Genomic DNA, 27,016 nt, shown 5'->3' with positions numbered 1-27,016 from the left:
TGTGTATGTGTGGCCAGCTCAGCCCACCTGGGGGCGGGGCTGGCTGGCATGTGGTGCTGGGGGATTGAACCACGATCCATGTGCTTTGCTAAGCTTGTTCTAAGTAGGTGCTTTAGACCACTGAGCCATCTCACCAGCCCCTATAGTTACATTTTCTTAATGAATAGAGTGATTTGTTCTAATGGTGATTGTAAATAGGATATCATGTCCACATCTTGTACAGCAATTAACCACTAGGAAGAATGTATGCAATGTGTTAATTATCGAAACTGTCCTACCAATTTGGTTTGAAATGGTCTCATTGCTATTTGTTTATCAATAAAATTATGGGGGAAAAAAAGAAAAGCATTTTGAATTGAATAGAAACATCAAAATACCAAAAAAAATTTGGAAGAAAATTAATAACATTAGCTGCCTATAGTAAGAAAAGAGATCAAGTCAATGAACTCAATTTCTAGATAAATAAGAAAAAATGAGTAAGTTAAACTCATCATACCCAGAAGGAAATAATAATGATAACAGCAGAAATCAATGAAATAAAAAAACAGATAAAACATTAATGAAGCCAAACACTGGTTCTTTGAGATAAACAGGTAAATCTCTAGTTACACTGGTCAAGAAAATAATGGAGAACATATAAATCACTAATATGATAAACAGAAGAAGTGGTAGCACTACAAATTCTAAAGATATTGAGGAATAAACAGTATATATGTGTGTGTATGCATAAATACATACACAGTTGTTCATAGAACATATTTATAAACTCATATGCATACCCATTTATTCTGATCAAGTGGGGTTGTTCTAAGATTATAAAAAATTGGTTTCACATTTCAAAATTGATCTATATCATCCACAGTATGAACACACTAAAGAATAGCATATGCTGGTGTGGTGGTGCACACCTGCAATCCCAACACTTGGGAGGGTGAGGCAGAAACACTGGTATGAGTTTGAGGGCAGCCTGGCTATATGGGCTACATAGTGAGTTCAAGGCCAGCCTGAACTAGTACACAGTCAGACCTTGTCTCAAAAAAAAAAAAAAAAAAAAAAAAAGAAGAAAGAAAAGAAAAAAGGATATGACCATCTCAAACAGTGTGGAAAATGCATTTGAAAAAGTCCATCATGTCTATTCTCTATTTTTAAAATAACTTGCAGTAATTTAAGAATAGAAAGAAACTTTTTCAACATGAAAAATTTATCTATGAAAAATCTGCAGTTGGGCCAGCAAGATAGCTCAGCTGACTAAGTGCCTGCTTTGTCGCGCTTGCTTTGTCAAGAGCAGGAGCAGGGTTTGATCCCCAGTCCTGCATGCCGCCCAGGCCCTGCCCCAAAAAGAAAGAAAGAAATAAAAGAGCATTTAGATTTTTCAGGGAGATATAAAATTATACTCATTAGTAGGCAACGCAATCATCTATGTAAAATATACAATAGGATATGCAAAAAAGCTATGATAACTAATGAGGGTTTAGCAGGCTAGTGGGATACAAGATCAATAGAAAAAAATAGCTATATTTCTTTGTACAAATGAAAGTAACTGGAAATTGGAATCACTAGCTTTATGTCATTTATAATAACACAAACATTTTATAAAAGCATAAACATATAAAACACTTAGAGATTATTTCAACTTAAGAGAAACTGAATAAGACAATCCAGATAGACAAGGAATGAAATGATGTATTAAAAACTGGCATCTATCTGTGTGTGTGTGTCTGGCTCAGCCCACTCTGGGGGCAGGGTTAGCATGGCATGTGGTGCCAGGGATTGAACCGCAGTTGCCGTACTTGCCTAAGCAGGAGCTTTAGACCGCTGAGCTATCTCCCCAGCCCCTATATTTTTTTAAAAGTAACTTCAATCTGTATTTTGAGTCATATGTAAAAATTAACTCAAAATGGATCATAATCCTACAGGTAAAACATAACATTTTAAAACTTACAGATGAAAATGTAGGAGAAAATCTTTGTTTTTTTTTTAAATAATTTTTTTTTTAATTTTTATTTATGAGCGAGAGAGAGAGAGAGAGAGAGAGAGAGAGAGAGAGAGTGGGGTGTGTGTGTGTGGCCAGCTCAGCCCACCAGGGGGCGGGGCTGGCTGGCATGTGGTGCTGGGGGATTGAACCGCGGTCCCTGTGCTTTGCTGAGCTTGTTCGAAGTAGGTGCTTTAGACCACTGAGCCATCTCTCCAGCCCAGGAGAAAATCTTTGTAACAGCCAAATAAAGATTTATTAGGCACACAAGATGCATCATCCATAAAAGAACAAATTGGTAAACTGATTAAAATTAAAAATGTTTGCCCTTAGAAAGACACTATGAAGAGAATGAAAAGATAAGAGACAGGCTGGGAGAAAATGTTTGCAAATCCCTTATCTTCCATGGTACTTATATTCAGTGCATATGAAGAACTACTAGGATACGTCAATAAAAACAAGCAATACAATTTCTGAAAAGTGGTCAAAATTTAACAGACACTTTAAAAAAGATACATGAGTCTCAAATCAACACATAAAAATATATCCAACATCATTAGACATTAGAGAAATTTGAAGTAAACTCCAATGAGAATCCTTTCTTTACAGAAATGACTGTAATTTAAAGGACACTTATTACAATGGCTAAAATTTAAAAGGTTGATCATACTGAGAGTTGGCAATGATGTAGAGAAAATATTCAATATTCAATAAATACATTCTGCTCATAAAAAAAAGAATTCTCCAATACTACGATGGGAATATAAAATAGCACAACCATTTCTGAAAGTTTGGTATATTTCCTAAAAGGTTAAATCCGTGTCTCTATGATTTACCTATGTCACTCCTCAGTGTTAATCCTAAAGAAAGCACACCTACACTTGTACAGATAGGTTCATAATAGCTTTATTTGTAACAGTGCAAACGTGGCAGCAATCAGAAAGCCCATCAACAGGTGAGAGAACAAACAGCTCCCGCACCCCCTGGGCACAAGCCAGGAGGGAAAGGCGGAGAGCCACGGATGCGAGGAAGCGCATGTGCGCCCTGTGAACTACCTCACCAAGCAGAAAGGCCCACTAACACAGCATACACTAAACTATTCCCTTTGTTTAAAACTCTAGAAAGGGCTGGAGAGATGGCTCAGTGGTCTAAAGCACCTACTTGAAACAAGCTTGGCAAAGCACAGGGACCATGGTTCGATCCCCCAGCACCGCATGCCAGCCAGCCCCGCCCCCTGGTGGGCTGAGCTGGCCACACACACACACAATAAATAAATGTAATAAATAAAAATAAATAAATAATTAAAAAAAATAAATAAAACTCTAGAAAGTAGAAACTATGTTTAGTGAGAGAAAGAAACTCAGTGGATTCCTGGGGAAGGAGGAAACTTAAAAGAGCAGAATTAGGGGGGTCAGAACCAAAAAGCAGGACAGAATTTTGGGGGGGGGGCGATGGGTATGCTACTCTCCCTTGTGGTGACAGTTTCAAGGCATACACAAATTTCAAAGGTTTATAATGTTATTAAACGTCTGTTTACCACAAAACATTATTTTATTATTATTTTTTAACATGTTTGGTACAGGGTCTCGCTATGCAGCTTGGACTCACAGTGATCCTCCTGTTTTCGGCCTCCCCAGTGCTGGGTTTACAGGCATGGGCCACCATGCCCAAACTCTGTGGCTCTGTCCTGGGGCGGGGCTGCAATGGCATGTGGTGCTGGGGATCGAACCTGGGCCCTGTGCTTGTCTAAGCAGGTGCTACCACAAAACATTATTAAAAAAAAAAAAAAAACTTCTGAAAAAAATCAGTGTACATACACAAGTGTAACTAGACCCCTGACCACATAAGTTTTACAATTTAAGGCATAATGCTCATGTGTAAAAACATAAAAAGGATAGTTCTACCAAAACTCCAAATCATGTCAACATGTTAGTTGTAGTTACACTACACCAATATAAAATTTATGTTGTCTCCATTTTATTTCATTACAGTATCAAATTTTACTTGAGTTTTGTTATTTTATGGATGGAGAAGTTGAAAGATGAATCATCTATCCTGAACTCCCCATATGGGTTCTAGAAAAATCTTGTTAGCTTCTAGGCATGCCACATCAAGTACATTTCACAGGTACAGTGTGGCAGAAAGAATATACAGGCTTTGCAGCTGGATTGCTCTGATTTCAAAGACCACCACTTAAGAGCCAGCCAGATTGGGCTGGGGAGGTGGCTCAGTGGTTTATGCGCCTGCCTGGCAAATGCAAGGACCCCGGTTCAAACCCCAGCATTGCATGCCGTGCCAGCTCTGGGTGCCATGCTGGCCACTGAACCTGGGAGGCTGGGGAGGCTGAGATAGAAGGATCACTATGAGGCCAAGCTGGGAAGTGAGATCCTGTGCTCAATCAATCAATCAATCAATGATTAAAAAAAAAAGGAAAAGCCAGCCAGATTGAGAAGTGAAGAGACAATAACAATTGCACTGTAGGGTCGATTAAGTATTGAATGAGAGACAGTATATGAAAGCATTACAATATGAGAGTGTATTATGAGTAGGTACTTGATAAACAGCAGTTTCTCCTCCCTTATTCTTGCACGAATGCCTCATGTCTTCTCATTCTGGCTTTAAGAGTTTAGGGTTTCAAACTAGAGCACAAAGCAAGTTCATTTCTGATAGAATTTGTATTCTGTGATGCAAAATTCACAATAAAACAATGTTTCAAACAGAAAATCTTTTGAGTTTATAATAAAGCTTAATGCCAAATAGGCTCAACCCAATTTGTATTTCATTGTGGTAATCATAGAGAACTTTTTCTATGGAGATTTACAGCATTTTTCTTCATACAAACCCAATGGACAGCATTTCTTTGTTTGCCTTTATATTTGCAGACAACTGCTGGCAGGTCAGTGAGTGATGGCTTGAAACTACACGGCTTAAAAAAAAGCAGTTCCTAGAGAATATTTGCAGACATAGTGTCCTGATGCAATTTTATTTTTTTTTAAATGAAGTAGACAGAACCCAGGGCTTCACACATGCAGACCAGGCCCTCTACCACTGGGCACAATCCTCAGCCCCTGATAACAATTCTTTTTTTTTTTTTTTTCAAAGTTTTATTAACAATTCTTGATCATACCTGTTAAAGGCAAACAACCTAGAGTTGTGTTTTTTTTTTTTTTTTTTTTTTTTTAAATGAGCTCTCTTACCAGCAGTAGGGGAGGCAACAGTTTTCTCTGCATGGACATTAGAGGCATTCTTCTTTTCAGAGGATCCCAGGAGCCTTTCCCACGGTTTCTTTCATCTCACTTTCCACACCTATGTCGTCAGAGATCACCCTCAACAGAGGGCCCATTTAAGTCATTTACAGTGTTTACCTAAACTGGTGAATCGCTGCTGCTTTTTCAAATGGCTACCTATTTGCCACTTGTCTCTCCATTTTTCATGATCCTTTGTAGAGTCTTAAATTGCCATATGGTAGAAGCCTCTGTAATAGTGTTTCAGACACTTAGGATGAAGTACACTATCTAAATCTAGAACTGAAATGAATGAGAAGAGACGCCCATTTGCTGGCTTCCTAACTTGCAGGCATCTATGGAGTGCTGTTGAAACCTCCCTGGACAGTATGAACAGTGGCACAAGAGGATGCTTTTTCATAATTGTCAGGAACACACAGACCTATTTGGAAGACAACACACAGAACGAAAGGGTTACAGGTGCACAAAAGCTCTCACCCGAGCCTGAGCACCAAGGACTGGACACGCTGGGGGAGATCTAATTGCCCTGACCTCAGAGACGGGATCTGGATGGGAAGAGAAGAGGAAGGACACCTTGGACATTCTTCAAGAGACAAAGATTTGGAGGCGGGGATGACACATGAGTGTTCTGCACATGCAGGACATTCTACATCTTCATTCTCAGCAGGTGACGCTACAGAAAGTCCAACATGTGCTGATACTGTCTTTCCCCCTTCATCTTTCTCTCCTTTCCTCCTATCTAAGAGGCAGTGGAGTCATTCTTCCCAGTGAGGAGACACCCCACCCCTGTGTACTGCTGAAGGCACCCCTTCTGTTCCCCCTGGGGCAGTATTTTTCACACTTGAGCATGTAGCAGAAGCACCAGTCTGGTAAGGCACAAGATGTTTGGGCTTCAAACCCAAATTTCCATGCCAGTTTCTCTGGGAGGGGCCCGAGAATCTGCATTTCCACCACAATCCTCACTGGTGCTGGTGCCTCAGAAGCACTAATCTTAGCCTTGCCCCATGAAACAGGTGGAATACGAACTCTCTCTCTCTTCATATGTTCACTGGTCCTCAGCTTCGCTTTCACGTCTGCAGCTGTACTGACTTGTGTGTCCAACTCCTCCCTTGCCTCAGTTTCCGCTTGTTCTCACTGGCCTTTGCCACTAATATTCCTGTGGGAGTAGACACAGCTTTACCTCCACCTATGTGACCTTTCTCCCCGTGGTCGTTGAACCTGCTCTGCAACCTGCCTGACCTTCAGAGATCTGCAGTAGCTGACACTACTGATCGCGATCTCTTCGGTTCCTCCCCTAAACCTGCTTCCATGAGGAGCAGACTCATCCCACACCACTCTGCCTCACAGATCTTCCTCTTACCCCCTTCTCAGTTTCCCTTTATGCGCAAATTTCCTGATTCTGAAACAGACATTTCTGAAGATTGTATCCTTGGTATCTTCTCCTTTCCAGTTCCCATAGCAAGGCTCTTAGCTCTTGGTCTTGCCTTTTTTTGGGCAATACTGTGGATTGAATCATGCCTCATGCATATCAGGAAAGGGCTTTACCTCTGAGCTGTTTCTTTAGCTCTAATTCTTGATATCTCCAAAGCTTCTAACATAGCACCGTTAGAAGATACAAACTTTTATTCCTAACCTAAGTGCTGTCATAAAGATGTTCTACGTGTGGGCTCTAACTCCTCATTTTCTTTACCACCAGCATGAGCTCAATTCTCTATAATGCGTCTGTATTCACTCACCATATTTACACTCACTCAGGGTTGGTCTCTCTGTCTCTGTCTCTGTCTCTGTCTCTGTCTCTGTCTCAAGTTGTTTTTAAATAAAAGAAAGACTTGTTGCCAAATGAAACACAAAGAAAACTACATGACACAAATGTACGCCTTAATTACGACGAAGCAGACATGCTTGTGACCACCACCACCCGGGCCAGGATGCCGACCTCTGCCCGATGCCCCCTTCTTGTGCTCTCTCCCATCTCCCTCTTCTTTCTCCCTGGTGGGAGCACATAGCTGCTCTATCTGCCCTGGCTTCTCCCAAATCATCACAAGTACCTACGTCAGTCTGGACACACCTTGTCCATATCTACATCAAAAATTAGCCCCTCACTGCTGTGAACACCTGGAATGCCTGCTTCAGTCCCCAGGCCCAGCCTGTAACTGCTAAGTCACAGCCCAGTGACCATCTCCTACCTGAATCCTCCTGGATCGATACTTAGGCAGGATGATTCACTTTGACTTTGATCTTGGGAGCTGGGCAAGTGTCTGACTCTTGTTTGGATATCTTGAGGTTTCTAAAGGCAGGGACCCCACCTTTCTTGTCTTCCTAATTCCTAAAGAGTCCGTCACAGTGCCCCCACATACTAAACACTGAATTATATTTTATTTCATTCAGTTGAATAATAAGTTGGACAAAATAGTTGCTTACTGAATTTTTCAGGCAAAAAGTTATTTATTAACAAATTCCATGTCCCTAAAGAACATGTGCAAGACAGACATAGCATACACACACATGTACTGTCACACAGGTCCAGGAACCAAGGCGATACTATAAAAGATTTAAGCAAGCTATCTGCCTCTCCGTTTTACCTCCAAGCATAAAATGAATGTTTCTTAAGCCGGATAATATTAGCAGCTGAGAGAACAATTCTTCATTCAGGGAACTGTCCCTTGCATTGCAGGGTGTTTATGACCGCTACTCTCCACGCCCACCCCCAATGTTAGTAATAATCTCTAGTTATTGTGAAAACCAAACTACAAATAGGGCACAGAGGTGAGCACTTGGGCCACCTCAGGCTGAGAACTGCTGTTGGATTATCCCTGAGGCCTTGTCCACCTCTGATGTGTACTTCCGGTCAATAAGAAACTAATCAGATTATTCTCTTATCTATATAATTTTCTCTTATCCATTGCCATATACATCTTTTATAAGATGACATCATAGAAATTCAGAGCCCAAAGTGGGGAATAAAGGCCTCCCTTACATGGAAAATCAAAACAGCATAAGGAAAATCAAAGAGACCTGTCCTTCACTAAAGACAAGTAGAGGGGATCCACGGACTTCTCTTTGTGCTTTCAGTTTACTGATCTGAACAGCAATCTCAGATATAAAATGTGCTTATCCACATGTACAAAGAGTGATCAAAAGATACTGTGAAAATGATGGGCTAAGTGTGTGTGAAGCAAGCTAGAGTACTTAGTATTTTAAAAGGGATAAATGGCAATGTGTCTGCAGTGTAATACATTTTTTAATTTAAACATTCATGAAGCTTCCTTGGCTTCACTTTGTGATCGCCCTTATTGATCAAACATTTATGGCAATTTCTGTCAAAACACTTCAGTGTATCTTCATCTACCTTAGTCATTGGATCTGACACTAGGCAGCTTCTGGCATTTCCCCAAAGTCAGCATGACCAGGAAAGGTAAATATTTTGAAACAATTCAAGACACTGAGGATAACAGCAAAACTAAACACACTCACTAAAGAAGACTTTCAGAAGTGCTTCAGAAAGTGGCAGGAACCAGGTGTGGCAATGTGTGCCTATAATCCCAGCACTGAGGAAACTGAGCCAGGATTGCTGGGAGCTTGAGGCCAACCTGTGCTACACCGTGAGTTCAAGACCAACCCAACAGCTTGAACTGCATAGTGGGACCATGTCATAAAACAGCAAGAAGAGGCCAAGAATGCTGTGATAAGCATGTTCGAAGAAAGAATATATGGAGGCAGATTAATGGAAATGTCTTTTACTGCCATAAATTTTTTTTCCTGTCTTTTTGAGACAGGGTCTCCTTATGCAGCTCATGCTGGCCTTGAGTTCACTTTGTAGCCCAGGCTGGTCTCAGACTCATGACGATCCTTGTGCCTCAGCCTGTTGAGTGCTGGGATTACAGGTGTGCATTTTTTTTTTTTTTAAAAATTCAACATTCACCAGTTTTTAGTTTGTGCTCCAGAATCACAGGAGGGGATGGTTAAGATATCAGATTCAGGAGCCTCGGCCCCTGGAGCCTCCTTCTGCAAGGTTGGTTTGATACATAGAAACTGGGCTTCTAAACCAAGCTCCAGAGGGATGGGCACGGGCCACGTTTAGAAAGCCTGTTCCAGAGGATCTCTATCTATATATACTTAGATGTAGAACATTTTTTAGCTGCAAGTCTAGGCTTCAGTTTATAAGCATCAGATTTTTTCAAATGAGAAATTTCACAGAGGATGTCACTCTAGGGAACTAACAGTGACCCAAAAGATAGAATTTATTTATTTACTTTTATGATGTTGGGGATTGAACCCAGGGATCTTGTTTCCAGACTGATTTTAAGCCTGATGGCAGAGGCCGGACATGGTAGTGTACACCTATAATCTCAGTACATAAGAGGCTTAGGCAAGAGGATCCCTAGAAGTTTGAGGCTAGCCTGGGCTGCAAAGTAAACTCAGGGCCTGCCTGAACTGCATAGCAAGATGCTGTCTGAAAAAGACTTAAATAAATAAATAATAAATAATAATAAGCCAATGGCAGGTCCATGTTTCTATCTGGAATTTTGCTGAAATAAATTAACTTCATGGTCCAAAAGGAATAAAGATTTGTCTAACATTTAAATCCCTATCATTCTGGTGACTGGTTAAAAAAGACTGTTAAGGGTTTAAGAACCTGAAACAAAAGGTACTAATTATTTTACTCCATATTTTATACCTCAAATATCTCTGATTCCACAATTGTGATAGCTGATTAATCAATATAATAGCAAAATAGTGACAACAAAATATTAGAACTAATGAATTAGAAATTACAACTATGTGGCATTTGATACACAGTTATTACAGGTTGGCGATTTTATTTCTTTTCTTTATTTTTTCAAATTTATGCACTTTGGGGCCAGGGAGATGGCTCAGTAGAATAAGTGCTTGCCTGGCAAGCGCAAGGACCTGAGTTCAATCCCCAGTTCTGCAAAACAAAAACAAAAATAAATTTATGCACTTTAATTGCAGCATGATTTATTTATTTATGCATTTATTTATTTTTTGGTAGTGCCAGGGATCAAACTTAGGACCTTGCACTTGCCAAGCTAGCACTTATTCCACTGAGCTATACCCCCAGCCCCTGCAGCATTTTTTTTTTTTCTATATTTTAGGGAAGTGTCTACAGGGCGTTCAGGGTCTCACTACTAGATGAGACTCGCAGTGATCCACCTGTTTACAGCCTCCCAAGAGCTGGGATTACAGGTGCACAGCACCACGCCCAATATCAATTGCCATCTCAGTGTGCCCCTGGGGGTAGGGCTGGCACAGCAGGCCCAGGAATTGAACCCCAGGCCCCTAAGCTTGTTAGCAGGCACTTTAATCCGTGCATGTTTTTTTAGCATCGGAATTTCATTATTCTTACCACTATGACTCAAATGCATAAAATAATGGGATAAACATTATTTTGATCTACACAGAACCACAGTCCGGCAGTTCAAAATATCAAATACAAAGTTATCATATGACCATAAGAAAAACAAAATTTGTGGCAAAAACTTGTACACATGCCAGAGATGTAGCACAGTAACAGAGCACTTGCCCAGCATACCCAAGGCCCTGGGTTCGATACCCAGCATAGACAAAATAACTGCAGATGAATGTTCATGGTAACCTTATCCATAATAGCCAAATAAAAACAAACAAAATGTCCATCAACTAATGAATAGATAAATAAAATATGGCATGTTGGAATATTGCAGGATGTTCCAATATATGGAATAACAGAATATTGTTCAACCATGCAAAAAATGATAGAGACAAATGTCCTGGAACATGCTGCAGCATGGATGAGCCCACAAATGCTATGTTAAATGACAGAAGCCAAACAAGAAAAACTACATACTGTTTGATTCTATTTATATCATATCACTAGAAAAACCAAATGCACAGAGACAGAATAAGTTCATGGCTACTTATCTCTGGGAGGGAGAAAAGGTAAGAGAGAGACTAGGAAGTCACTATGGCAGGCACAGGATTTTTTTAGAGGATGATGAAAATACCCTAAAATTGCTTAGGAAGATTGCATAATTCTTTCTTCCTTTTTTGGTACTGGGGATCGAACTCAGGACCTTGTGCTTGTCAAGTAGGTGCTTATGCTATAGCTCAACTCACAATTCTGAACATGCTAAAAGCCACTGAAGGGGCCGGGGAGATGGCTCAGTGGAATAAGCGCTTCCGTGGCAAGCGAAAGACCCTGAGTTCAATCCCCGGTTCTGGAAAAAAATAAAAAAGAAAAAAAAATAAAAGCCACTGAACATGTTAAAAGTCATTGAATTATATTTTTAAATGTGTGACTTGTATAGGATATGAATTAATTATACATGTCAATAACATTATTTTTAAAATCCCAGATAACATTATTAAAATATAGTGGAATTAAAAAATCAAGACACCATGACCAAGTTTTTAACTTTGCAGAAAAACTTTGCAATTAGGAAACTCATTAATATGATTTGTGTGTGTGTGTGTGTGTATGTGTGTGTGTGTGTGGCTGGCTCAGACTGCCCTGGGGCAGGGCAGGTGCAGCATGTGGTGCCAGGGATTGAACCGTGGTCCCTGCATGCTTGCCTAAGCCTGCCTACGCAGGTGCTTTAGACCACTGAGCTATCTCGCTGACTCTGATCTATCTCACTGGCCCAGTATGATTTGTCATAGTGAAATGAAAAAAAGCAATTTGATGAACTCCAAAGATGCTGAAAAGACATATGCTGAAGTTCCATATATACCTATAAAATCTCAGAATAGGAATCAACACAAAAGATTCTTTTAATAAGGTAAAGCTATCATGAATATCTCAACTCAAAAGCTAATGCACACTTAATAGTGAAATATTAGAGGACTCTCAAACTTGGACTCAAAGGTAATAATTGTGGACATCTTTATCCAATAAAGAGAGAAAAGGTAAAAGAAGTAGAAGGAAGTAAAATTTGTCATCACATGCAGGTGATAATGGTCATTTATTTGGAAAACTCAAGAGGACAAAGTGGCAAGGTATTAGAAATAACCAAGACTCATAAATGATTAAATGTTTACTACACAAAACCCTATAGCTCTTTTATACCTGTGTAAATGCAAGTACTTAGAAAACATAACGAATTAAAAGAATTCCATTAAGAAAACCAGTAAAAAGGATAATTTTCCAAGATAACCTAAGGAAAAGATGAAAATGTTAGTAAAATACCTAAAATACTTAAATAAAAAGGCACCCTATTCTTGAATAAGAAGACTAAAAATCTTCACAATGTTAAGCCCCCCAAATAAAAATAAAAAATAAAATATCAAGCCTTAGGAAAGTAATATATAAATTTATTTCAATCATAATAAAAATGTCAGTAGGATTAAAATACCAAGGAGTTTTAGAAAACTCTGACAGGAAGGAATACTATCAAGTGATTAGTCTTGACTAGTAATATGAAAACATATTACTAGTTATAACAAAGTTATAATAAATCACACCACTTGGTAGGAATACATAAATAAAATTCACTTCTGAAAATGTGTTCTGTAGCTGTATTTACAAAATTGTAATATATGCACAGGTGTGTTTACCTACAACATTGTTTGTATCGGCAAAATACTGAAAATAATGTTTGTTATTAAGGTAAAAAAATTATTAATAGTGGATTATAATGTGGCCTATTCTCTAAAAATGTTAAATTATGCCTATACAATTTTTACTATCTAAAGAGAACACAATAGAAAAAAAAAACATTAGAAATGATACAAAACTTCACCAAACAAAACAATAGGAATTCAACAATGCTTGCTATATTGCAATGTCTTCAAATTAGTTGTCCAAACTACCAGATATAAACATGCAAAATTGTATAGCTATACATTTTAAAGTGGAGAACTTGGAAAACTGCTATGCCTGTACCTAGATATCCCCTCCAAGCCTCATGTTGCCATAGGTGAGACTTCTCAGAAGTGGCTGGATCTAGGATGTGTGCTGCTAGGATGAAGGCTGTGATCCTGGGGCTGATGCATGCTGTGATGCTAGGATTAGGGGTGGGTAGACTATTAGGGACAGACAGGGTTCCATCCCGTGCTAGCCCCACCCCCAAGGTGTGCTGAGATGGCGATTGAGACTGGGCATGGTGGCGCATGTCTGTAATCTCAGCGCTTGGGAGGCTGAAAACAGGAGAATTACTATGAGTCTGATCTACATAGTGAGACCCTGTAGAAACTGCCCTAAATATAGGAAAAAGAAAAAAGATGAATATAAGGGAAAGCAAGAGGGCCACTTTGGTACCTGCCACTTCCTACTGCTTTGTCACCTTCTGCCCACCATGCACTGTTTTCCCCCTGCAACGCCCCCTCTGGCTTGAAGCCAGCCAACCATGAAAGCTCTGTGAGCTACAGTGAACCTCTCCTCCTTTAACTTCGGGTGTTGGGTATTTGGTCTCGGCATGAGAACGGTAACTAAGACAAAAGCAAAGACATTATTATTGCCAAGTAACTTCCATGATGTAAAATTTGAAGAAAAAAATAAAAGATTTTTCTTTTAAAACTAGAAGAGATTTTCAGAGAATAAGCAGTCTGGCATGCACATTTATCTGCCAATATAGAAATTGGGCTTATTTTGGGGGGAATGAGGATTGATTGTGGTAAAGAGGAGACATTGATCAGTGAAGAGCCAATATAATGTTATTCTATAAGAAAAGTTCTTTATTTTTTAACTTATCATGCCTTAAGGAGCGTCCCCAAAGGTGTCCCCCAAATCTAGCTCAATTAGTACAATAAGGAGAGCTGCAGACTATATAACATTCCTGTGAGAATTGGTTTCTTCCGTGCAAAACCCTGAGTAGCAAGGACATGAGTCCTTCTATAAAGCTGTCAAGCAAATCAACAACGTTATGTTAGTAATAGAAAGCACACATAATAATTTCACTTCCTCATATCTGAGATAGCAAGAGAAGGAAACGAGATTGCGGCATCTCTAGAATCCTCAACAATTCTCAAGATTCTGTTACCATACATCTAGCAAACTCACGAACAGGTATATTTTATCAGAAATTTCTTAAAGAGAGTTCTTCGTACTCTTATCTCAGTTACCTTCTACTAACCTTCCTCTTCAACCTGACAATGAATAGATAAATGCCTCCTCACACTGTCAGCTTGTCGACAGACACTGCAGGCGCGTGCCAGAGACGCCCGTCCGGAAATGAAAGTCAGCTATCTGATGTGGAAACAGATGTGACTCTCTAGAGTTTGACTTTCTTCCACTAAAGTGTTCAGGTTCATAAACCTTATGGATTCATGTCTTTCAAAATGTACTCCAAATACAAATCTTCTTTCTTTTTTGTTTTTGTATTGGGGATTGAACTCCGGCACTTATACAGCTGAGCTATCTCCCCAGCCCTCCAAATACAAATCTTTTTTTTTTTTCTTTCTCTCTTAAATTTTTTTCCAAATACAAATCTTAAAAACATTCCTATACTAGGGATCAAGTAGACTAACTGCTTCAAGGAACAGAAAAACAAAATAAGAAGAATCTTTGCTTCAAGAAACTTATATGTTCCTTTCCAAGAATGTCAACTCCAAGGAGGGAGGGACTTTCTCAGCCTTGTTCACCATGACATCTCTAGCACCTAGGACAGTATTTGGCAAACAGGAGGTAATCAATATATTCTGTCAACAAATGAATGAACTAGTAGCAGAAAGAAAGCCCACATGCTTTGAAAAATAAGAGATACGCATGCTCAACTGTGGCACTGTTCTAAGACCAACAGAAGTTATAAGAAAGAGATCAGGGTAGACTTCAGTAGTCTGGGAAGGTACGAGAAAATGGTAAGGCAGCCCTTCTAGAAAGAAGGATGTATACAGGGGAAGAGGAGGTGACAAGACTAAGGCCAGAGATAGGAAGACCAAATGTGCTGGGAGGAGTATGGGCTTATGGTTTCGATGTGTCTCTCCCAAACTCCATGTGATAAAGACACTACTGGGAGGTGGTAGAACCTTTGAGAGGAGGAGCCTGGGCTTAGTTACTTTTCTTGTTACTGAGACAAAAATACATGACACCCAAAGTTAAAGGGGCAAAGGTTTATTTGCACACAGTCTGTAGAGGTTTCAGGACCTAATTGGCTGGCTCCAAGGCAGGGGGCATGACAGACAGGGCTGGATGAGGAGAACCACTCCATAGCAGCCAGAAGGGAGGAGGAAGAGAGAAGCAACAAGCCTCTTTCCATCCCTCATATTGTGTGCAGGCACTCATACCCTTAATCCCAGCATTGGACCATGAGTCAATCACAAACTATAGATTCAGCCACCTCTGAAAAACTTCCCCCGTGACTGCATGAGGCTTTGGGGGGACATCCAGACACAAATCATAACAGGCCTAGTGTATTGAATATAGGTCTTTGGGAACCTGACCTCTTTCACCAGAAGTCCCTGGGAGGCTTGAGGCAGTGGGGGGGGGGGGCTCTTGGAACAGAGTCTCCAAGACTAGGTATCTCAGGTATTCTGGTATAGTGATGGAAAGCTGAGTGAATGAAGGACAGGTGAGGTGCAGTGAGCTATGAAGAAGGGGAGGCCAGAAGGCAGCTGGCAGGGAAGGGCCGCAGTGGGATCCCCTGTGGCTGGGATATACATTTTAAGAATTTTGTTTTTTGAGACAGGATCCCATTATGTAGTTGAAAACTGGCCTGGACTGACTACGTAGCACAGGCTGACCTCAAACTCTTGACCCTTCTGACTCAAACTCCTGTGCGCTAAGATTACAGGTGTGCACCACCACACCACGCATACATTTTATTTTATTTTATTTTATTTTTTTTTTAAATATTGTGAATTTAATGTATTAATTCCCCAAAGGCATATACATTAATTGACAATCACCATTTATGATGTTAATACCTCCAATTTTTTGAAACAACTCAGAAAAATTACTCTGGAAGCATTTACAACCCAATAAGTAGTGATTAAACATATGACTTTAAAATTGTTTACAATTTCTTTCTATAATTGCATACTGTTCCTTAGTATACAATTTTATACTTCAGCTAAAAACCCAAGCACATTTTTCAACTAGATAGTGTTGCTTTCCAAATTAAATTTTTCTGAGTTTAATTTTTCCTGTAATAACTAGATAGATAAATAGATGCCACTATAGAATAAATGTTCATCTTCTGCTTGAGCACGCATACATTTTAAAAATAGCTTCCACTTGCCCAATTTCATCTCTACAGGAATTTGATGGCCAGAGACATGACTCCTAAATAGCAGCAAGGCAAAGGGACCAATAACTATTTCTAGAGTCACATAAATGTAAAATTTGGGTTTTAAAAAGTCATAAGAGGGGCCTGCCTATTATTAGCTCAGTTTTTTAAGTGCCTGCTTTAGCGAAGGCAGTCAGGCTTAGGATATTGTGGTTCGATCCCCAGATCCTCATGCCTTACCAGACCTGCCCTTAAGACATCCTTAGAAACCAACAAAACAAAACAAAAAATCCTCCTGAATTTTTGGGCCAGGGAGATGGTTCAGTATTATAAGCGCTTGCCTGGCAAGTGCCAGGGCCTGAGTTCAATCCCCGGTTCTGGCAAGAAAAAAAAAAAAGCCATAAATTCCCTAATTTACTAAAAATGTATGGCTTAGCATGGAACAATAAAAGTCACAATTTAAATTTATTAGCAACTTTCACACATAGTTTGTTAACTGAAACTCATTTTTTAACATCACAGGAGGTAAGTTTAATAGAATTTTAAAAACATTGTAACTTTTAACTAATATTAACCTGAGAATGACGCTATTCACTAATTCTGGAAGACCTAGAAATATGTATACGTCAAACGCTCCAAATGGTTCTTTGTTAGATTGTCACAATTTTTGAAGACAGCTTCAGATAAACCCAACAATTGAGGTGCTGTAAATATCCTTGCTCTTTCATTGTTAGCTATTGTTAGTATACTTGCCTTTGTTCAATAACTACCCTTGATAAATCCCGAAGGCAGAGCCTCGAACACATTTGTTACATGAATGGAGGGCTGCAAGAACGGATGAGTGAATGAGCCACCAAGTGACAGTGACAGTATCTCTGAATTATAATGCATAGAATGCTCTATGTATATGCGGATCTTGGATGCAACCAGACCTGAGGCTTCCGGACTCCCACAAACATGTCTTTCATACTTAGCAACATTCAGACTGGTTGGTCTACTGGTTACATCAGACCGGCATGAGGAAGAAACTTCAGTATGGAAGGGAAAGGAGTTACCCTGGGCAAGGATGGTGGTGTTTATGAGAGCAGGGCAGATTTACTGCAGTCCTACTGAGGCTTAATGTCAGAGCCCGCCCACCAAAGGCCCCTCTAATGGGCCCTGAGAACGTGTGCATTTGGTCACATGTTCAACTGGTCACATATTCCTGTAAAATGCACCAAAGTAAAGAATAACTGAGTTCATCCTAGTAAAGAAGAGTCTCAAAGTAAGCATCAGTTTCACATAACCTGGGTCTGCCCTTGTGAGAGGTAGGAAAAGCCGGTGGCAGGAGAAAATAGATGAGCGGTCAGGCAGGTCTCCATGACAAGCTATAGCAAGAAGAGGTTTCCTTCGGCTCATGGTTGTGGAGGTGTCAGCCCATGGTCACTGGCCCACCTCATTGTGGCCAGGAAGCAAAGGCAAAGACAGGAAGGGGCCAGGGTGCCAACATCTGTCCCCTTCAGGCACGCTCTAAATGACACAGCTTCTGTCCAGGAGATCCTGCCTTTTAAAGGCTCTACTGCCTCCCAGTATCTGCATAGGCCGAGGGCCAGGCCTTTAGCACATGGGCCTTTGGGGGGCACTCATCCACTTATCCAATACAATAGCACTTACAAAAAACCCTGCTGGAGCACAGGCACTGAAGTCTGAGATTGCCAGTCAAATTTCTGGGCAGCTTCTTGCTTTCTACAAATGCTATTTCTTAGGCTCCCAGTTCTCATATCACGACTTTCTTTCAGCTTTTACATCTCCTTTGCAAATGAAGTCACAAGAGACATTCAGCTGTTACAAACTTCATGTCAAGCTTTGAAGTGTGTTTTAATAGCAGAAATATTTGGCTCACATGTAGGCTTTGTAGCTATGGTAAATACCTCTTAGTTATCTGTCGCTACTGTTATTTCACACCTCCAATTTGGAGGAGAAGTTCTGCATATGCATTGAGGCACTAAAAAAGAATATTGAACTATATCTTAGCTCTTTTGTGAATGGCTTCCTTTTATTTCTTCTCTCATGGAACTAATACTTTCATCGCATTGTACTGGTTCTGGGTGGGAAAGCAGTGGGTGGAAGGGGGATGCTGATTATTACATCACTGGTTGGCAGCTTCCTTTCTGCTGCTTCAAGGTTAAGTGGTCAAGTAGCTCCTTAATACAAGATCAAGACATTTCAAGGACTAACTCGTCCACCTGGTTTCTGGCAAGTGCTTTAGTAGATTTTGGATAAAATGCTTACAGTGGCTTAAGGAGAAGAAACTGACCACAAATAGAAAGAGATAAAGATGGAAAGAAGGGAGCAGAAGAAAATTAAAAAAAAAAAACCAAAACTCTTCTTATCTTTGAGGTCCTGTATGAGCACTGAAATATGGACTATATGGCCATACACATCAGAGCCACATATTTAGAAATTGCACTTTTTAAAGAACAGAAAAACACAGGCCATGTATTAAGCATTTGGGATCGGTCCTGTGTTGAACATTTTCTGCTTTATACAACAATTATTTGATGATGAGATGCTGGAAAATGTTATTGCACACCATATGTTAACACTTGACATTTTTATTTCTTAAAATGCAACAATTTAGAAGTCTAGATGTGTTTATTAATTAGTGATTATTAACACCCTGTAAACAACATTTTGTCTTGTAAAAACACAATCTCTTTTCACAGCATGAAGCTGAAATCTATTATGCCCTGATTCCATATGCTGAAACACACTCAAATGGTCACAGATGACCTTAAGCACTAAATAAATGTAAATGAGGACAACATAGAAAATGCACTTTTGATTGATAACTAAAAGACTAGGTTGAAAATCAGTTCCAAAAATGAAGTCCTATCCAGAACAAATGCCTGTCCGTACTGCGGAGAGGAGGAGAAAGGCGCAGGAAGCGTAGGCTCCTTCTCCTTCTCTGGGCCTGCCTGGTGTTTGTGGGAAATTGCTTTGTCTGTTTATATAAGAAAACCAGAACACATTCCCCCAGGGCCATTGGTCAGTACGGAAGGTCCTATCGTGGTATTTAAAACTATATAGGTATATGCACACTTCATCGAATTCACCAACGAACAGAAGAGACAGAAATGACTGCTACTCCACAACCTCATACCCGCATACCCACAACTTTGCTTCTAAAGCACGGTAGCTGTGTAGCCAACTTTTCAAACTGGGCAACTCAGGCAGGAAAATATCCTCAGCAAAAGGGAAGATGAAAAATGCTGAAGGATGACAGTCTAATAGTAATAAATAAAATAATTAAGGGCTGGGGAGATAGCTCAGTGGTCTAAGCGCCTGCCTGGCAAGCGCAAGAACCTGGGTTCTATTCCCTAGTACTGCATGCTGTGCGGGCCACTGAAACTGGACATGGTGGTGCATGCCTGGAATTCCAGGGCTGAGGGAGGCTGAGATGGGAGATCACTATGAGCTCGAGTTGTGTAGCGAGACCCTATACCAAATAAATAAATAAATCTTAAAAAAATAATTAAAATAAAATTGTGGGCCTGGGAAGACGGTTCAGTAGAATAAGCGCTTCCCTGGCAAGCACAAAGGCCTGAGTTCAATCCACAAAGAAAAAAACAAAAACACATAAATACATAAATAAAAAATAAATAAGGGTTGGGGAGATAGCTCAGTAGAATAAATGCTTGCCTGGCAAGTTAAAGGTCATGAGTTCAATCCCCAGTACCGCCAAAAAATAAATAAATATAAATAAATAAATAAATTTAAATTAATAAATAAATTACATCTCACTTTGGGGCCGAGGAGATGGCTCAGTAGAATAAGCGCTTGCCTGGCAAGCACAAGGGTCTGAGTTCAATCCCCAGTTCCGCCAAAAAAAAAAAAAAAAAAAAAAAGTAGGAAATATTATGGGGCTGGGGAGATGGCTCAGTGGAATAAGTGCTTCCCTGGCAAGCATAAGGGCCTGAGTTCAATCTCCGGTTCTGCAAATAAATAAATAAATAAATAAATAATAAAATTGTTCTTCTAAAGTCTAGAATTAAATAAACTGGAGAAAAATGCAGAAATATGGATATTTCATGTGAAAACCACTACCCAGTGACTCATTCCTTTTAGGCCCATTGCCAAAAAGCAAAAATAAAACTCAGCATCAGGAAACACAGCATTGTTTTGGTTGTGGTGAGGATTTCTCCTAGCCTGAATAAGGATTGAGAGATTCTAAAAGGGAACAGGTACATTGATTTTTTTTGAAATTGTAGACTACAGCAGGTTTCTTAGCTCACACTCTAGTGGCATTTGGGGCCAGATACTTCTTTGTTGTGGGTCCTATGTGCTGAATGACCCTGGCTGTTAATTTTGGCCTCTACCCACTCGATGCCAGGAGCAACACTCCCCCTTCTTCTCTCAAGTCAGCACAGTAAAAAATGTCTCAAAAGAACACTACAGTCGCCTGGTGGACGCCGCTGGCCCCAGGTTGACAGCCACTGGAATACAGCAATTTCAGAAGGTCCCAGACCAAGCTTCTCTCCACCTTATCTTGTGTAACTTCAAGTACACATCACCCCCCATTCAGTGTTTAATATACTCACCTTCAGTTTTCTCACTGTTAACTGGACATACAGAAGGTATCTGACTGCCTCCGAGTCTCATGAGCATTAAATGAGACATTTGTAAAGTGCTTAGACTTACAGCAGGGCCTGAGACAAAGTGCTCAATACATGTTAGCTATATTTACTTTTAATAATTATCAATAACATAAAAATAACACACTACTGTAGAAAGGTATCTTACCAGCTTGATATTTTCTGAGTCTTAAACACACCAGCCCTTTGATTCCTCGCGATGATGTCTCTCACATCTACAGGCCATGGTTAAGAAAACCTTCACAGAGATTGTCAACTGACTCAGAAAAAAACCCCCACAATACAGTGATCTTCTTATCATAACAGGATCAGCCCAGCAAAATGAGATGAGCTACAGAGCATGAGGCTGATGACCGTAAGTGTGCCTCACCCACCAAACGCTGACGTGCCACAAGCAAGATCTTCACTCTGCAGGCTGCCGTGGTGTCACCCTTGAAGCATGCATTTGGGTAGCCCCCTAGCAAGGCCTGGGGTGGGGATGCCAGTGGGGGATGACTGCTGCACAGGTGCCAGGCCCCACTTGCTAGGAAGAGCTAGCAGATCAATGGCAGCTGCCTTCATTAGAGGGGAGGGCCTTGCCAGCCGACCTTCACGTTCCAGTTGAAACATTTCCAGCCTGCTAAATTCTAGCAGGGAAGGTGGCAGTGAGGAGCAGGGAGAGGTGTGAGGGGAAGTAAAAAGAAAAGGGTGAAGAAAAGCTTAGAGCACCTTGGAGAGAAAATGAATTACTGAAGAAGAAAAAGAAGAAGGTCTAGAGAAAGGCCCTTTGCAGACTGTCTTGGTAGAGGTATGGCTTGGCCTGTGGCCACCTCCTGGCATGGAACGAGTTGTTTGCTAAGCCATAGTTAAAAGATCCATGTTCCTGAAGGGACATATTGTTGTTGTTTTGTTTTGTTTTGGCTGGCTCAGAATGCCTTCAGGGCACGTTTGGCTGGCTTGAGTTCTGGGGATCGAACCACAGCACCCTGAGCATGACTGGTCTGTTGAAGCAGCCACTTAAATAACTGAGCTAAGGGGCAGGCCCTCCTGAAGGGACATGTTGAGAGCTGTTTGGTCACATCGCAGAGGGCCATGTAAGCCAAGGCCCATGGGAAAACACCAGGTTTCAACACCAGGAAAAACTGGACCACAGATCAACTGACTTTGCTTCAACTTCTGGTCCCTAACAACTTTGTAACTGTTGCTCTGCTTTTGCTATGGCCCCTGCACATCAGGACCTAATGTTTGTCTGAACTCTGGCAACTAGAAGAGTTCCTGTGACCTATGTTTTCTGTATTGCCCCTATTTTGTTTCTGGCTTCATCATATTTGCCTAGCTTTCTAATTCCAATTGCTCTTACTTTCTCATTTATCATGCATGGTATGTGCCACGTGTTACTGTAAGAAGCCTCAAAATCCCCCATTTGGAACAAGGCCGTTTTAAATAAACAAGAAATAAAATAATTCCAGTGAAGGCTACAAGCTGAACTAAATTGGGCCCATGGGGAGGACACCAAGCAGACAAGCGATGTTCCCCTATTGCTCAGAAAAACATTTCCTGAATACTCAAAGCAAGCTTTGGCCAAGATCTCCCTGTAAGAACAGAGCCACAGGACTTTTAAGCCCAAATCTCTGCTGGAACCACCAGGCACACCCATTTCTTCTCTGAGTGAATGAGCAGGTACTGTGATAGCTTTCTTCCCCCTGGAGTGGGTAGGAAAAATCAATTAGGTCTCCTAATGAAGGGCTTTGTTGAGGTTTACAAAAGTGCTATAATGCAGACTTTTTTTTTCCTGGGTGAACTTTCCTGTATGCAAATTAAATACCGTTAAATTACATTCATTAAAAAATAAAGGAGACTAATTTGCCTACTTGTTTTGATTAAGTAAAATGACACATCGGCCTACAGTTCTGTCTATTTCAGGAGGAAAGTATTTCAGGAAAGTCTTCTAAATGAAATGCCTGGCAGAAAAGGACAGCTGACATCTTTATTCTGAGAAGAACAAAATTACTCAAGAGTCAACTGACAACCGTTTCTGATGAAGGTCCCCCCACACTCTGGCCACACCCTATCGGTGTTTCCATGGCATCCAACTGCAGGCCATAATGTGCCTGGCACACCTGTGGCGTCATATGAGTACATGACTAATCTATCAAGAAAAACATATTATTTTGTTAGTGGAGGTAATACTTTTTATAAAATAGTCACAGGGAAGTTAAATTATATAACTCAGAAAACCTATTAATAATTTTTAGTAAACATTCGAACACTATATACTTTCATACAATTTATAAACCTGTGGCTGCGGGTGGTCAGGCTGAAGCAAGCACATGTATTTATACTCTGGAAGCAATTTTTTTTTTTAATGAAAAAATTCACAGCAGTATTTAGGCTGCTTTATTTTTACAACTGGGCAGGGAATATATTTTGTGGTTTAGAAGGTGTTTTAAATATTAAAACAAGCACAAAGAGAAAAATGGCAATCATATTTTATATATTATCTTCATAGGTTCTGATATTGCGCTCCCCACCCTCTCCTTGAGGTCAGATTCTGATGGTCCAGCTGGATGGCATTGTGTCCAATAATAGATTTTTATCATTTTTCCATGTCACCTCAGGGTAATGAAGGAAATCCAATCAAATCCAGTCAATATGTCCAGCATAGTGCTCAACACAAGTCACGCTTTCCGAATGGCACCTACCTTATGGAAGACTTCAGCAGGAGGGGCTGGCTGCAAACAAAGCCTTAATGTGATTTCTGATCAAGTGGACACAGAGCAACCACCTCCGGTCCCCTTGTCTTGGCAATTGCAGGACAGATGTGTGGCTAAAAGGAAAGTGGAACCCTACCTTTAAATTTCCCTCTCAGACAAAGCACAGTTCAGGAGTGGGGCTCCATTTTCATTTTACTTCACTTGATTTTTTACTCTTAAAAATATAATTGTACATATTAGCCATGATAGTCATTTAAATACAACATATATGTTATATGTATATAAAATATTAACCACTTCCTATAATTAGTGATTGCTTTATGAGTTACTGACCATGCATTCTGACAGTTGGCATTGTCCTAAGTAAGAAAATATTTCAGAAATAAGAACACATTGCATTACTTTCTTGGTATCTAATTGGGGCATTAAAAGTGAGGGTAGGAAATTATGATATAAATCCTATTAATTTTTCTCTCTAAAGCGTTTTTAAATGCTTATTGTGGCGGTATTTGCTGGCTTACGGTTGCAAACTATTCTTAACTGTGCTTATTATTCCAATGAATCGAGAGAATGACACGGAGGTCTATGAACTCTCTGTCAACAATACCAACTGTTACGTTTATGCATGAAAGGACTTTTCTTATAGAGAATGCTGAGGAAATGCAAGATGACACTCAGCCAATCTTTCTCATTTTTGGTGAGACAGAGTAGTCTGATGGGAAAAAATAAACACCTTAAAGCAAACGAACCTGGCTTCTAGCTGTGTAGCTTTGAATAAATTAACCTCTTTGAGTACCATCTCTCAAACAGTAATAATGATAGACTTACTGGGATGCCCCATATGATAGGCCCAGCACATAGTAGGCACCTAATTCACTGTCTTATTTAAATAATTTAGACAAAAGTTTTGATGGAACAAAGACTAGTGATAATAGCTAAATGAGGTTTTCCAGTTGAGCTTCATTTTTCTGTCTCTGATGCTTAGAGCTAAGTATGTGAACATTTATACTATAAATCTGAAATGAATAGAGAATCAAAGAATTTCTGCTCTGTAGTTTTTCCAAGGTCTTTCTCATGTATAAATGTACTCTAGACCTAGCAAAATCTGGACCTCACAAAGACAGGGAGTACATCTTTCTTGTCCACTTCTCTATCTTTAGTGCCTGAAATGGCACACAGTTAATATGCATTGTATCAATTTAAATTTAATTTTAAAAGATATTTTTTGAGCTCCTACTTGAAGTGAGGCAGATAGAGTTTACTTAACACTCATCTAGTACATAAGATGAGTGTTAAGGGTACAACCGGCATCACTATTGGAAGAAGGACTTGGACCCAGGATAATGGCTTGGAAACTGGCGGTTCCAAGTTCTCAACCACCCATAGGAAGCTTCACTTAGTTTACAAATCAGGGATTCTTCTAATAAAACAATGTCAAGCCAGGAGTACCTCCTAGTAGAGTAGAGGAGATTAGCCTGATTTGGCAGAATCCGAAGCTCCAGATCATAATCTAGATAGTGCATTGCAGTGATGGGATGTTTGAGTGAAGAATACAGAGAAGTGGGCGAGTAAGCACTGGAATATTTTGAGCTCCTACCTGAAGTGAGGCAGACAGAGTCTACTTAACAGTCATCTAGTACATACAGGTACCACTGGCATCACTACTGGAAGAAGGGAGTGTGGAATAAGCCACGGTGTGCACTGGGTGAGTTAGTGACTGGAGCTTGAGAGGGTCACTTACCTTCAGCTATTCTATTTTTATTCATTATGAGCTGGAAAAGATTTAACATAAACAACTCAGTATATCTTTTCTCTTCCTTATTCTTATGTCACTGTCATCACCAGCTATTGAGTAATTATTATGTATAGGCACTTAAGAGATTTTTAAAAATTATACTGTAAGGAAAATGCCAAAGAAAAAGGAATACATTTCAAATTATTCTAGAATAAATTTGAGAACTGGATGAGCCAAATGATTTAATTTCCAACTTAGTTTTGAGTTTCTTAGGGTAGATATAAAATGGTATCTATAGGAGCAGACAGTTCTCAACCAGGGGACCCTGGGTTACACTGAACAGTGCCATTTAAGGACCACGCAGAGCCTCCAGGAACCCTACCCATGAAATATTCAAGACTTAGAGAAAATTCATTTTACCTCAACTCTCAATCTCTTTCCACATATCTCTGTTTAATAAATCTCAGATCAACATCTAGCTTTTCAGGGTCAAGGGAGAGAGTTCTAGAAGACATAACCAATCCATTTGATACATTTTAGGAAGATAATAAGTAAATTCACAACTGGCTGACAAGCTTCTGTGATATAAAGATTCAGAACTAATCCATTCACCACCTCACATATTTAAAAAAATAAAAATAACAGAAGATTAAAAGGAAAACCAGAAAAGGTTTTCATTTAGAAAAAGGTTAAAACCCAGAATCTTCAAAAGCTTAAGAGACTAGAAAGCACGACTCAGTTGGGTTCATTAAATTCAGAAGCCAAGAACAACAAAAATAATTTTTAAAATGATGAGAATAATATACAGGCCAATACTCAGATGTGATGTGCAATTGCCAGGTCGATTTTCAATTACATTTCACTGATGTATTCATTTGTTTCTTAATGTGCTCATCTTGCCCATTAAGAATAATTAGCAGCTTTGCTTAGAGATTTTCTGGCTTCTGGCAATGTTTCTCCCCCTTTTTTGTTGACATCCACTTTTACTTTTTAGAAAGTAATTTTTGGATAATATCCTACAACTGCTGTGTAATTTGGGCTTCCTAAAATTTTAAAAGAAAGACGTAAACAGTAATTTTTAAATGAGTTTGTTTCGATCTATATGCATCAATAGTATGTGATTCAGTGAATTAGTTATTCTTACAGAGAGTGGGCACAAACGGGGAAAAATTCACTCATATTAACCTCACTCAGTAAAACAGATTACGACGGATGCCTATTGTAAGTTCTGTTAGCAAGTCAAGAACAACATTAGTATTAAAAGCAGGAAAAACACATTGCCAATTTTAAGGCTTGATTCGTGTTTTTTTCTCTTAATTAAAAGAATTAGATCTAGTTACAGCAGAAAAAGGCACACAAACATAGAACGACTGAATGATAAAAACTGAACTCTATCAGGAAAGTCCTGAGAGATGAAATAAAACACACAATCAGTTTTGGTCTGCATCCTGAAAGGGCCTACTTTATCTACATTGTAAAGTTCTTCCCCTCCTGCCCTTTGGCACCCTGCTATATTAAACCCATTGTAAACCCCAGCACAATAAAGCACTCTCAGGGCTGAGCTTGTGAGGACCA

General features: G+C 39.8%; 1 protein-coding gene across 2 annotated transcripts in view; it reads right to left on the bottom strand.

Moving 5' to 3' along the window:
* Camkmt (calmodulin-lysine N-methyltransferase) overlaps window positions 1-27,016 on the bottom strand; it is a 440,203-nt gene that overhangs the window by 35,315 nt on the left and 377,872 nt on the right. The window contains exon 7 of one of the 2 annotated variants that reach the window (XM_004627671.2): window positions 21,162-21,228. The exons of the other annotated variant lie outside the window; for it this stretch is intronic. Within the exon in view, the coding sequence (XP_004627728.1) occupies window positions 21,162-21,228 (67 nt within the window). The remainder of the gene's footprint in view (window positions 1-21,161; window positions 21,229-27,016) is intronic. 2 annotated transcript variants of the gene reach the window in all.

The sequence above is a fragment of the Octodon degus genome, unplaced genomic scaffold (assembly GCF_000260255.1).
Source record: "Octodon degus isolate 3935 unplaced genomic scaffold, OctDeg1.0 scaffold00020, whole genome shotgun sequence".
Taxonomy (NCBI): domain Eukaryota; kingdom Metazoa; phylum Chordata; class Mammalia; order Rodentia; family Octodontidae; genus Octodon; species Octodon degus.
This window is presented reverse-complemented; position numbering and strand designations above follow the sequence as displayed.